The 15777-nt window shown below is 50.2% G+C and overlaps 1 protein-coding gene across 1 annotated transcript; it reads left to right on the top strand.

Moving 5' to 3' along the window:
- Positions 1 to 11279: 11279 nt before the first annotated feature.
- On the top strand, positions 11280 to 15530 carry DUSP6 (dual specificity phosphatase 6). Its single transcript, XM_002711379.6, has 3 exons — positions 11280 to 12148; positions 12598 to 13035; positions 14045 to 15530. The coding sequence occupies exons 1-3, from the start codon at positions 11749 to 11751 to the stop codon at positions 14350 to 14352; spliced, it is 1146 nt and encodes a 381-aa protein (XP_002711425.1). The 5' UTR covers positions 11280 to 11748; the 3' UTR covers positions 14353 to 15530.
- Positions 15531 to 15777: the final 247 nt, after the last annotated feature.

The following is a 15777-nucleotide window of genomic DNA, read 5'->3' as shown; positions in this document are numbered from 1 at the left end:
CTGACACTTTGATTCAACTTTTCTGTAGGTTTGAAAGTTTTATAATTAAATGTTAGGGGCAAAAGGCAGTTTCCTCCCCCAGGGAGGAATTATGCCATTGGCATTTAGAATAACATTTCCCCCTCTTTCCTGGCTTCCACTGCAAGCATCTCTCAGTACCTCCCGGCATGAGGTAAGATAAGTATTTTGTCATCTTCTATTAATAGGGAACGGTTCTGAGTCACAAAAGGGCTAAGTGATTTTTCTAGCCTTAAAAATAATAGGAATAAAACCCAGCAGGTTGATTAGCATATTATTTTAGGAAGAGGACATTGGTGATGGCATAGCATCATTTTCCTGGACAATTGCTATTGCTTCCTAATTGGTTTTCCTGTCCCCAGTTTCCCTCTCCCCTCCAGTCTGCTCACCTCCTGGTTATCAGAACTATAGTCTGAAATCATGTCACATCCCTGTGTACATTTCTTTGATGACTGCTCACTGCCAAAGGAAAAATTCTCTTTAGCATGGATATGTGAAGCTCATTTCCACCTGGCTCTCAACAGCCTTCCCCTTATTCTTTGCTCACCTGCACTCCAGGGGTCATGCATGGCCATCCCTCCAAGGCTTGGTCCAAGCCATCTGTCTCTCTTGCCCCAAATGCCTTTTCCTTCCATGCCCCTGGGATGGGGGAAGGCATAGAGAAAGTCACTTACCCACAGGGGCCTAACTCAGCATTGCCCCCTCTGGAACACTTCCCGTCGCCACCCCTGCATTCCCGCTCCTAGGCAGATGAACCGTTTCTTCCTTTTATTCCCGTAGCACTTCCTATTGCAGTTACATTTATCATGTGTGCTACTTCCCAGCTACGGGGGCTTGCTTCTAACGTCACCAGACTTATCTTTAATGGCAGCAGAGCCCGAGTCTTACCATTGTCATATGTCCCAGCAATCATTTTCATCTTAGACATGCACTTGGGTCTCATAAACACTTGATGCTGTTATCAAGAGACAGTTTCTTTCCAGCAAGCCCCAGGTGGAACTGGGTACAGTTTCTGGGCCAGTTCAAGAGAGGCCGCTAGTTACGTTTAACTTTGTATTTCTCCTGCAAGAAGCTCTGATCCTTGTGAGTCAAGAGTACTACTATTGGACTCATTCTTGCCGTGAACCCTCAAGAAAGCTTCTGTATTTGCTCTCTAGAGCTGACAGGTGAGGAACTTTCTGTCCGGGATATCATTTGCAGCTTCTCAAAGCGTGGTCCACCTGTATAAGCCACCCTGGGCTGCTGGATTAAATCAAGATACCTGAGCCTCTCCTAGACTGACCAGAGCGCAAGTGTGGGCTGGGCACCAGCACCTCTAGGCATTTTTAAACATTTGATTTTTAAGACCCACTGGGCATCTATATTTTGTCCAAAAGCATTGCTTCTGGGCCAGTTTGGCGGCAGAGTAAATATTAGAGTCTTTGGATCAAAATCAGGGGTCTCAAACTCTAGACTAGAGGTCCCAGATTTAGTTTGTACCACATCCCACCTTGCTCTCAATATAAGAGTAAATCCCGTATCAAATTTTAACTAGAAGCGGCTGGCACCGCGGCTCACTAGGCTAATCCTCCACCTGTGGCGTCGGCACCCTGGGTTCTAGTCCCGGTTGGGGCGCCGGTTCTGTCTTGGTTGCTCCTCTTCCAGTCCAGCTCTCTGCTGTGGCCCAGGAAGGCAGTGGAAGATGGCCCAAGTCCTTGGGCCCTGCACCCGCATGGGAGACCAGGAGGAAGTACCTGGCTCCTGGCTTCGGATCGGCACAGCGCACCGACCGTAGCGGTCACTTGAGGGGTGAACCAATGGAAGGAAGACCTTTCTCTCTGTCTCTCTCTCTCTCACTGTCTAACTCTGCCTGTCAAAAAAAAATCTTAACTAGAAGGAAAAAAAGTTTCGGCATGTAGGTACAGTCCTACAAGCTGTATATAGCTGGGGAATCATCTTTCTCTCTGCCCTCAGTACACCAATTAAGAGCACCTTACAAACACTACTGCGGCTAACGCAGCAATGTTCCAAAATCAAACCAGTATGTCCTGTGGCCTCTTAGTGAGCAGGATTGTAGTCTCCAGGGCCGGAGATTGCACTGTGAGATAGGCAGGTGGGCTGCCTACTTCCTTGTGTCTCGGTCATACAAGACTCGTTGGTCCTGTCGCACTGTCTGTAGCAATCACATATTACAAGTATACCAATTTCAACATTAGAAATATATTTCAAACATCCTCAATGCTAAACTCAAACACATCAGATCACCAAGCTGATCTACATTAAAGACTGTCACAGGTAATTAGCCATCCCTAAAGCAGTAGTTATACTGAATTACTTAAGTACCATTGTAGACAGTCTAGCAAAAGGGTCGAGAAATCCTATCATAAAGACTTTTCCCCTGGGAAACTGGTTAGGCAAGGACGTGATCTAGCAAGAGTTGAGAATTTTGAAGTAAAGGTAAGGAATCTAAAACTGCTGGTGTGTCCCGAAAAGCCAAATGATACACACTTGTCAGACATTTAACAAACACAGTCGTGGAATCACACATATGCAGAATTACCATAGAAACTCTGCTGGGCAGATAGCACGTTTACTCAAGGCTGGCTTTGCTTCTACAATGTAGTTTCTTGCACACCCTTCCTCACCAACTCCAACACTCCCAGTCCTCCTGTTCCTATTGCTGAAGAGGGGAAAGGGGGTGTCTCAGAAGGACTCTTACCAGGTGCTTGTCCTGCACTCCACCCCATCTGAAAAGCTCCAGCTAGTCATAAAGTCAGAGGGAAGAAGGACATTCCCACTGGGGGAGATGCCTTATATGCAGGATACAGAATCTACATGTGTGCTCCCATCAGTGACAGGGCCCCAGATCACTGAGAGACCACGACACAGGGCTCAGGCCAGATTTCTAGTTTCCCCTCTTGTCAAACACACAGTCCACAGGACCATCTGTGAGCTGGCAGTGATGGAGAGTGCCTACTGCTCCAACAGGCCACTTCTAGACCTGTGAGAAAGCCCTGCGATAGTCAGTATTCCAGTGCACCCAATTTATCCAAATCTCCTGGCACACTGAAAAACCTCAACCTCTGGGCAACTTAGATCAGCAACTAAGAGAGGTGGCCATAAAGCTACTGATTCTGTTCTTAAAAGCATTGCTTTCACATGAGTTGCTTATCTATTCCTGAGAACTAAATTGGCATAGTGTGTTTTTGCATTATATAATCCCTTTCCAGCAAGAACAATAAACAGTTATTAGAAGTTGTGTGTGTGTGTAAGAAAAACAGGTCAGTTACTGGTATAAGACTATTTGCATATCCTACTCCCTTTGCATATCAACTGATTGCAAAAGACTTGTGCTATGGTATTCCCATTTTACAGATAAGAAAACTAAGGCACAGGGAGATTAACTGATTTCCCTCAGTCATATGGCTAGAAAGCAGGTGATCCCACCTAAGAATCCAGGTTGAATTGACCCCAGAACTCTTAGTCTTGACCATCAAGATAAAATTTAACATACTATGTGGAAGCTGCCATTGCCTAACAGGTTGAAGTCAAAATAGGCTGCAGAGTTATGCTTTAGGGCCACCCTTATCCAGGGGAGCAGTGTGCACCAGAGGCTTCAAAGGGACCCAGAGGTGTTTGGAGTCCAGCAAGATTGACCCATATTTGAGCCCACGCCTCCCCACTATACACCTGTGCTAACGCCATATGCATATCTGCTTCACAGGGTCATCATGATAGATTTCACACGCACCAGGTCGGGTGTAGAATAAGCTGTAGCTATCATACCATTACTTTCATGATACATCAATATACAGCTTCTGTAATGAAGTCACCAAATGGCCCAGGCACTGTTGCTTACACTGGAGTTTGGGGCTCCTGGTATGTGGGTATTCTCCCAAGGTATTCTTGGGAGAACTGCGAGTTATGTTGAGAAACTGAGAGCCAAGGCACGCCTTGTATTGTGGACACAACAGTGATTTCCACTGATTGCCGAGTCAGAAATAGGGTGGAAAAACAATTAGTTCTGTTACACAGCAGCTCAATGTACTGTTCACACCTGCATAAATAAAGGAAGACAGGACGGGGAGGGAAGTCACGAACACGGAGGACACGTGGCCCACACAGGGAGGCGCAAGGCAGACCTGCAGCATGGAGATGCAGCACAGCCCATGTCGGCGACGCTGCACACGGTGCTTCACCCGTAACGGGGAGGTCTGGGGAAGATAAATCCATGTAGGTCTTCCTCTTCCCGGAAGGCAACTTAAGCCAGACTTTCGCAGCGAGGTTCAGCTCTAGGACATTGGAACTGAGTACAGTGGAAAGCAAGGAGCCATTGTATCTTTTCCAAAAAAGGGCAAATGAGCTCAGCTCTGCAGATGCCAGCTCCCTGACAGTGCGTTACACACAGATTTTTTTTTTTTTTGACAGGCAGAGTGGACAGTGAGAGAGAGAGAGACAGAGAGAAAGGTCTTCCTTTGCCTTTGGTTCACCCTCCAATGGCTACCACGACCAGCGTGCTGCGGCCGGCGCACCGCGCTGATCTGATGGCAGGAGCCAGGTACTTCTCCTGGTCTCCCATGGGGTACAGGGCCCAAGTACTTGGGCCATCCTCCACTGCACTCCCTGGCCACAGCAGAAAGCTGGCCTGGACATGGAAAGCCAAGACACTCTGGCAAAAAGATCTCTGTGAGTGAGATCCCAGTGGAAAGAACAGGTCTTCAAAGAGGGAGGTGCCTTTCTCTGAAGGGAGGAGAGAACCTCCACTTTGACTATGACCGTGTCTAAACAAGATAAGAGTCGGAGAACTCAAGGGGCTTCCGTAGCCTTGGAAACTCATGACTGGTGCATAGGGAGATTACTGATGCCATAAACAGGAGTGTCAATTTGTAAAGTCAACAACAGGAGTCACTGTGCACTTACTCCTCATGTAGGATCTCTATCCTTAATGTGCTGTACACTGAGGCTTAATGCTATAACGAGTACTCAAACAGTATATTTCACTTTGTGTTTCTATGGGGGTGCAAACGATTGAAATCTTTACTTAATGTACACTAAACTGATCTTCTGTAAAAAAAAAAAAAAAAAAAAGAAATTATCAACTCCCAACTTGACTCTCACTGGGATTAAACATGACAATAGGTCTGATCTGATTTCATCATCATTTAAAAAAAATCATCTATTATTTTTCACTTTATGTTTCTGTGTGGGAGCAAACTGTTGAAATCCTTACTTAAGGTATACTAAGCTGATCTTCTGTATATTAAGATAATCGAAAATGAATCTTGATGTGAATGGAAGGGGAGAGGGAGTGGGAAAGGGGAGGGTTGTGGGTGGGAGGGACGGTATGGGGGGGGAAGCCATTGTAACCCATGAGTCGTACTTTGGAAATTTATATTCATTAAATAAAAGATAAAAAAAAAAAAAAAAGAAGTCAAGGTCAGTCAAAAAAAAAAAAAAAAAAAAAAAAGGAAAGCTGGCCTGGAAGAGGGGCAACCGGGACAGAATCCAGCACCCCGACCGGGACTAGAACCCGGTGTGCCGGCGCCGCAAGGTGGAGGATTAGCCTAGTGAGCCGCGGCGCCGGCCTACACACAGATTTAAACAGACTTCTACATCCCCTACTTCATGAAAATAAAGGATAAGAGGGAAGAGTCACTGGATGTTTTCCTCCTGGAAGTAGAGAACTGAAACGTTTAGAAGGGGAAAATTGACACTGTTGTCTTGAAATGAATTTCCTTAATATTCTAGGCAAAGCCACTGTGGGATCCTGAATGTAAATCTCCACTTCATCAGGTGAGAGGAGAAAAACACGAGAACACCAACAACGGCCATAACCTTTAAAGTGTAGTCAGACTGGCTAAGGTCTGCATTTCACAATGGTTCATAGTTCTCTTAGCCGGCTCATCCTGGCCAGGTGCCACAGTCCCATCTCCTTTACAGGAAAGCACTGACCACCCACCGGATGGGCCTGTGGCTGAGTCACTCTGGCAGGGCTGCTGCCCAGCGACCTCTCCCAGGTGTTCTAACCTAGCCTGCCTTGCTCCCAACCCCCACCCCGCGTTGTTTGGGCAAATCATTAACCAGCTCTCAATCAGCAGGACCCTGCGGCTCCTCACCTTGAGGCAAGCTGTGTGGAACTCTGTGAGAAGCGTTTGGGCTGCCCTTGTGGTATTCCCTCTGGGGGCTATTTGAAACTTGTTTTGGCTTTCTCTGTGCACAGCTCGCCACTGCCAAGGAACACGACCTGCATTTCCTACTGTCAGTCCCTTAGGCCTCTCGGGTTCTCAGTTCCTGTTTTGCAGATCTCATTTCTCACTGTATTTTTTTGAGGCACCTGCCAGGAGACCTCAGAGTGAATTCCATGCACCCCCTGTGCCATTTTATTTTAACTCAGACTATTTCAAACACATCCTCAGACAAAGCTGAATTTGGTTCTGAGGTTTCCTTGCTCTTAAAGCCACTGACGACTTTGAGGGCCTCCTGGGAACCCCTAAAGTGACTTTTCAATCTGACACAAGACTGCATTTTCAAGCAGACCTTCCAACACCCCCCCCCAATCTGATGAAAATCTGTTCAACTATTTTCACATGATGTGTTAATAAATGTCATTATATTCAGGGAGATTACTCCATGAAGATTAAAGGTCATGCTAACCCTTTTGAGTCTTGTAAATCACAAAGTGCCCTCAAAGTCAGGAAAATTCCTGCAAAGTTAAAATGCTTTTCCAAGGGCCCAGAGCCAATTTAGAACAGAAAGACTTGACTAACAACTTCCAGGGAGCTTTCCAGACGACTCTCCGGTAGGAACTCAAGCACAGGCACTCTGGGCGGGCACACACACACACACACACACACAGACTAAATCTATGAATGGGCATCTCTGCGCTCATGACAATGCGGGAGAGACACCTGCTGTAGTCCCTCACACTGAACACAACTCTTCACCCAGGAATGATGCCCTAGAAAGGGGCTGAGGCCTCGGGCATTAAGGAATCCCGTGGTTCTGCAAATGCTAGAACCCTTATTTCCTGAAAGAGCTTTTCTTTGGGGCCTGGCCACAAGGCCCAGGATGGTGACACCTGAGGCAGAGTCGTCAGCATATCAGCTTTATGCAGTGATAAAGCAGTGATCTTTAAAAAAAATCGTTTGTGCCCTACACTTTAAATTTTTTTATTTTATTTTATTTTTTTGACAGGCAGAATGGACAGAGAGAGAGACAGAGAATGGTCTTCCTTTTCTGTTGGTTCACTCCCCTCAATGGCCACGGCGGCCGGCACACCGCGCCAATCCGAAGCCCGGAGCCAGGTGCTTCTCCTGGTCTCCCATGTGGGTGCAGGGCCCAAGGACTTGGGCCATCCTCCACTGCACTCCCGGTGTGCCTTACACTTTAAAACTACATATTTATTTCAGAGGCAGAGAGGTAACTGATAGGTAAGGCAGATAGATATGTATATATAGAATGCTCCTATCCACTGGTCCACCAGGAACTGAATCCAGGTGTTTCACGTGGGTGACAAGAACCTAACTTACACGAGCTATCACTGCTGCCTCCCAAGGTTCAAATTAGCAGAAAGCCAGAGTCAGGCACCAAACCCAGGTACTCCATACAGGCTGTGCGCATTGAACCAGTGTCTCAACCGCTAAGCCCGGTTTCGGAGTCATCCTGGTCATCCTGAATCTGCACATTTCTTTTGGTAGGTTATAAGTAATCACAATTTTACACTTTGCTGAATTTCCTTTATTTTTTCTCATTGCAGTACCTTCTAACATGATGTATATCTGTTTATTATCTTACTAGAACGTAAGCTCCAGGAAGGCAGGTTCCTCCGGTTTTGTTCACTGCTGGTTTTCTGGAACCTAGAATAAGTGAATGAATGAACTGGCTGACTTCCCTTTAAGGACCCCCATGCGCAGGTGCAATGTTGCCCCAGGAGCTAAGTACTGTGGTGAGGATTAGAATCTAAGACATACTCTATGGAGTGAAGAATATGCAGCTTTTGGTGAATGGTTAACTAAGGAAGAGCTGTGTGCAGTCACGGAAACCCACTGGTGTGTAAAGGCAGCAGGGAAATAAGCCTAACTTTCCACCTTGACCTCTGTGGGCAGGTGCAACAGTGTTCGAGGCTGCAAAAGCCCAGCAGTCAGAATGCAGGGAACAGCAGCGCATGGCCGGGAATGTGGCGTCCACAACCCACTGTCACCTGAGTTGGTAAAGGGTCTGGCTTCAAGTCCTCGCCCCATGCTTAGCACTGTGTGATCTCGTGCGCATTTCTTCATCTCTGTGAAAGGGGTAACTGACAGGTTTTCCGAGGACCGACCCAAACCATGAACAGAAAAAGCAGCAAAGCGGCGCCCAACCTGTAGTAAACGCTCCATGTGCTGTTTGTGCGATGTCAGTTCGGTGTGGTGGGTACAAGTCAGAGTAGGGAGAAGTTAGAAATGCAGCTGTTCTGTTAACCCAGCTACAGAATGTGGAGCCCAGTCTAGGGCAGCACCTGCCTTGCTTAATGGCTTAAGTGGATGGATTACTCTCGCTAAGCTAGTCAGTCCCTGGGAGGGCTTTTGTTGCCAACCACACAGAGGGGATGTAAAGAAACTTCCCAAAGGCCCTAGGCCGTATTGCAGGTGAATTCAGAATTACAGAAATAGTAGCACAGCATCACCGCTCTGGGGAGTTCCCGTTCCCATTTCACCATCACAGCGACCCTCAGAAGCGCAAGTATTTTTATCTTCGTTTTGCCAGCGAGGGCCGCTGCAATCGAAAAAAGTGAGATGATTTAACCGAGTCTGCGCGCCTAGGAAGTGCCCCCCCACCCCCCTCCAGTGGCCCTTTACACCCTCGTTCTTAAAATCCCGCAGTCAAAATGCCACTTTAGTAAGTCCGCCGGGAAGGGCTCACATAAAACTACAATGTTTCGACCTCCAGGCCTGCGAGGTGTTATTATCCTCCCAAGTCTAGGCTCCGACTCAGGTCAGTTAATTGCACTTTGGAAACAGGCAAGTAGGAACGGAACTTCCTGCCCTCCCTCTGCAGGAGGTCCCGGGCGGTGGGACACCGTGCCTCTCCCGTGGCGCCCCAGCCCCCAGACCCAAGGACTGCAGGGTCTGCTAACAGACTGCGGAATCGGCTCGGGGGGGTGTCGGCCGCGGTGCGGGCCTCCCCCACAGCAACCGCGGGGTGCCCAGAGAAACGGGAGTTTGGTTCCGACGGTTGCCCAAAAAAGGCACGGAGAGGAGCCCGGAGCCCCCGGTCTCCGTCGAAGCTGCTCCTCCAGGGGCGGCCTGCCGACTGCAGCGCTCCCAACTTGGCAACCTGGGCTCCGCAGCTGCCTTTTTTTAGTGCACATTTCCCAAATCAGGCAGAAGAGGCGGGTGACTACCAACGCAAACTGCTGCTGGGCCTCGGCAGGCAGGACCGTGGGTGCGGGGCGTCGAGCGAGGGGAGACCCCCGTGACCTCACGCGCCCTCGCCGAATTCGGGTGAGCGCAAAGCGCAGCAGGAGACGCTCGGAAAAGCCGCTCCCCGCCGGGCCCCTGCCCCCGCTTCCGCCTCCCGGGCGGCGGCGGGACAATGCTCGGCCTCTTTTCCGCCCGGGGTTAGGGAGGGGAAGCCGGATTAGGGCCCGCGCCTTCCGGCCGCGGCCCCCTCCTCCGCGCGCCGCCGACCGCGCACAGGTGGTTTTCCGCTGGGAGGGGCGCCTGGCACTTTTATGTAACAATAGAGCTCGGCGCCTCGGCCGGCCTGCGCCCCCTACCGCCGCCCACAGCTCGCCTGCCTGGCCCGCACCTCCCCAAGTTACCTGCTGGCTCTGCGGGGGGCCAGAGACGTGCCCCGAGACCCCCTCATATTTTGAGAGCCAGGAGGTACTGTCAGGCTCCACTCTAAGCCGCTCACCCGCCCCCGATCTCTAGGGAGCCCGGAGTTCCTCGCTCAGCCCCGCACCCGTCCACGGGGTCGCGGGAGGCCCCTCGCCCGCCACACGGGGAGGCGCGGGCGGCGGGGCCGTGGGGTGGGGGTGGGGGGGTGAGGAGTCCCATGCGCAGGCGCGGCTGGTGCTCCCCGACTGCCCGGCGCTGGGCTAGGGGCTGGGGGGCTGCTGGGGCTGGGGAGGCGCCCCTCGGACTTGCTTCCAGGGCTGCGGTAACCCATCCCCGAGTCCTCCCGCTGAGCCCCCTCAACCTGCAGGCCTCCGGCAAGGACTCCCCCGGTGCCAAATCCGACCGCGGGCAGTGCCAGTCCGGCGCGGCGCGTCGTAGCGCCCCTCGCAGGCACTGCAGTCGAAAACTCAGCTTCTCGCCCAGAAATCACGAAGGAACGCGACCCCGCAGCGCTCCGTGGCTGAGACCCTAGTGGGGCGCGGGGGGCAGGGGCTGGATCACGGACACAATGGCTCCTGTCGCTCCACGCTGCCGGAGCGGAGTCAAGACAACGGACTGCTGGCGAGTTCCCTTCTGTACGCGACACTGCTTTTAAACCAAAGTCTTTTTTTTTTTTTAAGTATATATGCTGCCGAACCGAGCCCTTTTTTTTTTTTTAACTAAAAGCTTTGGGGGGGGGGGGGTTGTGTAACCAGACGACCACCACCAAAAAAAAAAATTGTGTATTTGTTCGCTTAAAAAATGTTTCAACAAACTGGCTTGTTTCGAAAGATGTTGGATTAGCATTTAACACCTCGGCGGTCACTAAAGCCGCAAAGCAGCTCACCAGCCCCAACACGGCCTCGGCTAAAAGAACATCAGAGAAAACAGAGCTGGGCTTTTAAAACTTGCAAACAAATGCCACACACCGCCTAGAAAGGGGGGGGGGGAGGCTAAAGAGAACTCAGGTCCAAGCGAGTGTGCTGGGAACAAAGGGGGGCAAAGGAGGGGGGTGTAGCACAAGTTTCCCTAAAGCTATCTCGCAAGCACAAGCGTAGCGAACAAGGGCCTTTGTGCATGCTAACTGCACCGTGTATGCGCTAAAGTTCCGACGCGAAGTGCGAACTCTCGGCAGAAGGAAACACGAGACAACTGAAGTGCCCCGGTTTGTGCGCCCCGCTCCTCCTCCACCGCCGCCGCCGCCTCTCTCTCCTCCTCCCGCCCAGCCCGCTGCTGCAGCTTGTTTGCACTGGGGCTTATCCGGAGCGGAAATTCCTTTCCGTTTTTGTGAATGACAAACTCATTAACAATTCATCAACACAACCTGTTCCAGCCGGCCCGTCCCCACGGCAACAGCCCCTTCCGCAGCGCGCTCATTGGCTGGCCCGGAGAATGTATCCATTGAGGCGCTCGCTGTTTGTATCCATTGAGGAGCTGCCTCGCGCAGGGGGTGTGCGCGGGTTGAGTCCTAGGGACAGTGAGCAAATCGAGGCTTTGGTAATCCGGGGAGAGAGACGCCCGGGTAGATCTGAGGTGCAGCCTCAGAGGGAGGGATTAGCAGCCGCTAGACTTTTTTTTTTTTTTTCCTTCTTCTTCTCTCGGTAGCACGGAGTCCGAATTAATTGGATTTCATTCACCCGGGAGGAACAAAACTGGGCAGCTTCATTCAGAGATTCATTGACGCCGGGCGCGAGCGGCTGCAGCTCGGGTGCAGAGAGGACGGCCGGGTTCCCGTCTGTCTCGCCTTCCCCAGCCGCTAGCCTGGACTTGGGAAAGGCGAGGCGGAATTAAAACCCCGCTCCGAGAGCGGCGGCTTCGCGCGGCGCGCTCGGCCTATGCCTGCCCCGAGGGGCGTCTGCTAGGGCACCCCACCTTCTCCTGCAGCTCGACCCCCATGATAGATACGCTCAGACCCGTGCCCTTCGCGTCGGAAATGGCGGTCAGCAAGACGGTGGCGTGGCTCAACGAGCAGCTGGAGCTGGGCAACGAGCGGCTGCTGCTGATGGACTGCCGGCCGCAGGAGCTGTACGAGTCGTCGCACATCGAGTCGGCCATCAACGTGGCCATCCCGGGCATCATGCTGCGGCGCCTGCAGAAGGGCAACCTGCCGGTGCGCGCGCTCTTCACGCGCAGCGAGGACCGGGACCGCTTCACCCGGCGCTGCGGCACCGACACGGTGGTGCTGTACGACGAGAGCAGCAGCGACTGGAACGAGAACACCGGCGGCGAGTCGGTGCTCGGGCTGCTGCTCAAGAAGCTCAAGGACGAGGGCTGCCGGGCCTTCTACTTGGAAGGTACGTGCCCCAGGCGCGCGGCCAGGGCCACCCACACCCAGCAAGGGGCCGGGAACCACGCGCGCTCCGCGCGGCAGAGCCGGGCCGCGGAGGTTTCTTGCTAACCCGAGATCTGCGTCTTTCACCTCCACCTCGATCCTAGTTTTCTACCTTCTCAATTTGAAGTAAGATTTGCAGGGCTGGGGAGGTGGTGGTGGTGGGGTTACAGAAATGTTGCCAATTTGTGCATTTCCGGACTCAAAAGAGTGAGGGATCCCCAGGGGAGGCGGCCCGGTTCCTTCCATTCCTGAGGGCGCACATTTAAATGTGTTTTTCTGATCTTCGGCTCTGCGCGCAAGGGGGTTGGAAGGGTGCTTGTGGTATTTCCTGCCCGCGGCTGCGGTTCTCACGAGCCGTGAAAACTACTACGGCATCTCGGGTTACACGACTCCTTTTTCTCGCCCTGGCAGGTGGCTTCAGTAAGTTCCAAGCCGAGTTCGCCCTGCACTGCGAGACCAATCTAGACGGCTCGTGTAGCAGCAGCTCTCCGCCCTTGCCGGTGCTGGGGCTCGGGGGCCTGCGGATCAGCTCTGACTCCTCCTCGGACATTGAATCTGACCTTGACCGAGACCCCAACAGTGCCACGGACTCAGATGGCAGCCCGCTGTCCAACAGCCAGCCCTCCTTCCCGGTGGAGATCTTGCCCTTCCTGTACTTGGGCTGTGCCAAGGACTCCACCAACTTGGACGTCCTGGAGGAGTTCGGCATCAAGTACATCTTGAATGTCACCCCCAATTTGCCCAATCTCTTTGAGAACGCCGGAGAGTTCAAATACAAGCAAATCCCCATCTCGGATCACTGGAGCCAGAACCTGTCCCAGTTTTTCCCTGAGGCCATTTCTTTCATAGGTGAGACTAATTAACAGCCCTGCCTCTAACTTTTGAAAAGGCAGAGTTGAAGCTGCTGAGGGCTCTCCTTGCTTGCTAAATGGTCAGATTGCAGGTCTGTAAGTTTCCTAGAGGGTTCTTAGTTCTGGTTTATCTTCTTGCTTAAGGAAAGAAAAAGTGCCATTTGAGGTGGCTGCAGGCCACAGGTGTGTTTCCAGCACTGTCCTATCTTGCTGCCTCAATCTTTGAATGCAGTCATTTGAAAGGGGGACTCTTTGTCATTGGACAGTAGGTTCCTCCCCCGCTCCCCCCAGTCTTTGGGTTTTGGGGGAAAGGCCAGGTAGAAGTGCTGACTGCAGAGAGGGGTTCCAACACTGCCTTACAATTCCAGTTCTAACGTCCAGTTATTAGTTGGAAAGCGATCCGAAGGCTGACTTACCCAGTGGAGTGATACTAGGATCCTGGTGACAGCGAGACAGTGTGGGTAACCTGACCCTAGCAGGAAGAACCGGGGGCTGGAAGCCTGGGAGAAGTGAATCTCCAGGCATTGTAGTGCATTTCCTATTACAAAGGAACTCATTTTCAGGCCATGTCGACATCCTGTTCCTCCTAATGGGCTGTCCCCTGTGACTTCCCTCTCTCTTTTAAAATGCCTGAATACCTCCATTGTTAGCCGCACAACAGTTGGAGAATAATTTAATAGACCCTTGCAGTCTGCTTGTCTGTATGAAAAGCATTCACGACCATATTGCAGGGTTTCTGGTATTCACATGCTGAGGCAAAGAATGCACACATTAAGGAGTTTTTTGTTGGCAGAAACTTAATACAAAAGCTCCCTTTTCAGGAAATATTTGAAATATGTAATTGTGTCCAGTGTACATGTTTTATCTCAATGATATATTTTTCTGTTGCCTGCAGGGCTTAACTGCTTAGCCACAAATTGTTTTTAAGTTCAGTTTTTAGACTTTGTCATTCACAAAGGGTGGTTTCTCAGTCTGCTGAAATCTTGCCTCTCTTTTTGTGTCCGCAGATGAAGCCCGGGGCAAGAACTGTGGCGTCTTGGTGCACTGCTTGGCTGGCATTAGCCGCTCAGTCACCGTGACTGTGGCTTACCTTATGCAGAAGCTCAATCTGTCCATGAATGATGCTTATGACATTGTCAAGATGAAGAAATCCAACATCTCCCCTAACTTCAACTTCATGGGCCAGCTGCTGGACTTCGAGAGGACGCTGGGACTCAGTAGCCCCTGTGACAACCGAGTTCCGGCACAGCAACTCTATTTCACCACCCCCTCTAACCAGAATGTCTACCAGGTGGACTCGCTGCAATCCACGTGAAAGGCCCCCGGGGCCCTTTGTTGCTGAGATGGGTGTTCCTTCAGCAGTTTCTCTTGGCAGCGTCTGCTGGGCTGCCTCCTTTGTGTGTGGCCCCAGGTGTCACAACGACACCGACTGTCTGTATTAGACAAGGTTACCAAGTGTGGAATTGGTTATAACAAAGGGAAAGGTTTGCCCCGTTCTCTTTGGACGAACAGGACATGCTCTATAGATACAGGCAGTAGGTCTGCTCCACGCCCAAGTGTACAGCCTACCCATGCAGGGACTGGAATTCCAGGACTTCCAGGTACATAGGGTAGGACCAAATGGTAGGGCCGGGGCATGTATTCTTTAGGGCCTCATCTGGTGTTTTCCTTTTGCGTCTGGAACTGAATATATATTGTCTTCAGTGAAGACCGATTTAATTTTGCATATAGAGGAGCCAAAGAGAGATGTCAGCTCTGTATTTGTGGTATAAGTTTGGGAAAAAAGTAATCTGATACTCCATTTGATTATTGTAAATATTTGATCTTAAATCGTTAGACAGCGTTTGTTGGGATTGTGTTTTGTTTCTTTTGCTTTGATGGGTTTAAAAGAAATCATCCAAAGGGAGAAAGAGCGGTCTGCCACTTCTTAGAACAAAAAATGGGAAATGTTGTTTTTTTCTAATCCAAAGGGTATATTTGTAGCATGCTTGATTTAACCGAACCAATTCTGATGGCATTTTAATGGACAATATTATCACGAAGACTTTGTAATGGTGCAGTCTTCAAAATCTCTTATATCTTTCTCATGATTTTTTTTCGTCTTAATGTAGTTGACTATGCCTTACCTTTGTAAATATTTTGGCTTGTGTTGTCTCAAAGGGGATATCTTGGAAAGACACCAAAATCATGGGCTCTTTTTTTTTTTTTTAAACTTCAGCTGTGCTAAACAGTATATTACCTCTGTACAAAATTCTTCAGGGAGTGACACCTCAAATGCAATACTTTGGGTTGGTTTCTTTCCTTTTTAAAAAAAATGTATAAAACTGGAAGTGTGTGTGTGAGCATGGGTGCCCATTTGATAGATGAAATGCATATGATTGTGAAGAAGGGAGAGTTTGGTTGCTCCATTATGTTCGTGGTGTAAAGTTTTGAGCTGGAATTTATTATAAGAATGTAAAACCTTAAATTATTAATAAATAACTATTTTGGCTATTGGATGTGAGTTTCTTGGAAAAAAAAATCTCTAGTCATTCCAAGTTGTTCATAGTGCGTTTTTCAGGTACAGTTTATAAAATCCATCCTTGGCTCCAAATCAAGATGAGTGTAATTTGGGTTTATTTAAGAAGGTTTTCATGCCCCTAAAAAAATGGAGCCACAGGGCATACATACCTTGCTTGAGTGTAGAACCTGGCTATTCATGAAGAGCTAGAAAGAGATGTACTACAATAACTAGGTGACA

This window comes from Oryctolagus cuniculus, chromosome 11 (assembly GCF_051225735.1).
Source record: "Oryctolagus cuniculus isolate XC-2025 breed Fujian yellow rabbit chromosome 11, ASM5122573v1, whole genome shotgun sequence".
Classification (NCBI taxonomy): domain Eukaryota; kingdom Metazoa; phylum Chordata; class Mammalia; order Lagomorpha; family Leporidae; genus Oryctolagus; species Oryctolagus cuniculus.
Note: the sequence above shows the minus strand (reverse complement) of the source record. Positions and strands in the feature narration are given on the sequence as shown.

What these genes read in the sequence shown, in the direction of transcription:
- DUSP6 (XM_002711379.6), top strand. Translation starts at nt 11,749, where the DNA reads ATGATAGATACGCTCAGACCCGTGCCCTTCGCGTCGGAAATGGCGGTC. An exon ending in CCGGGCCTTCTACTTGGAAG is followed by an intron (nt 12,149 to 12,597) that starts GTACGTGCCCCA and finishes TCGCCCTGGCAG; the next exon opens with GTGGCTTCAGTAAGTTCCAA. An exon ending in TGAGGCCATTTCTTTCATAG is followed by an intron (nt 13,036 to 14,044) that starts GTGAGACTAATT and finishes TTGTGTCCGCAG; the next exon opens with ATGAAGCCCGGGGCAAGAAC.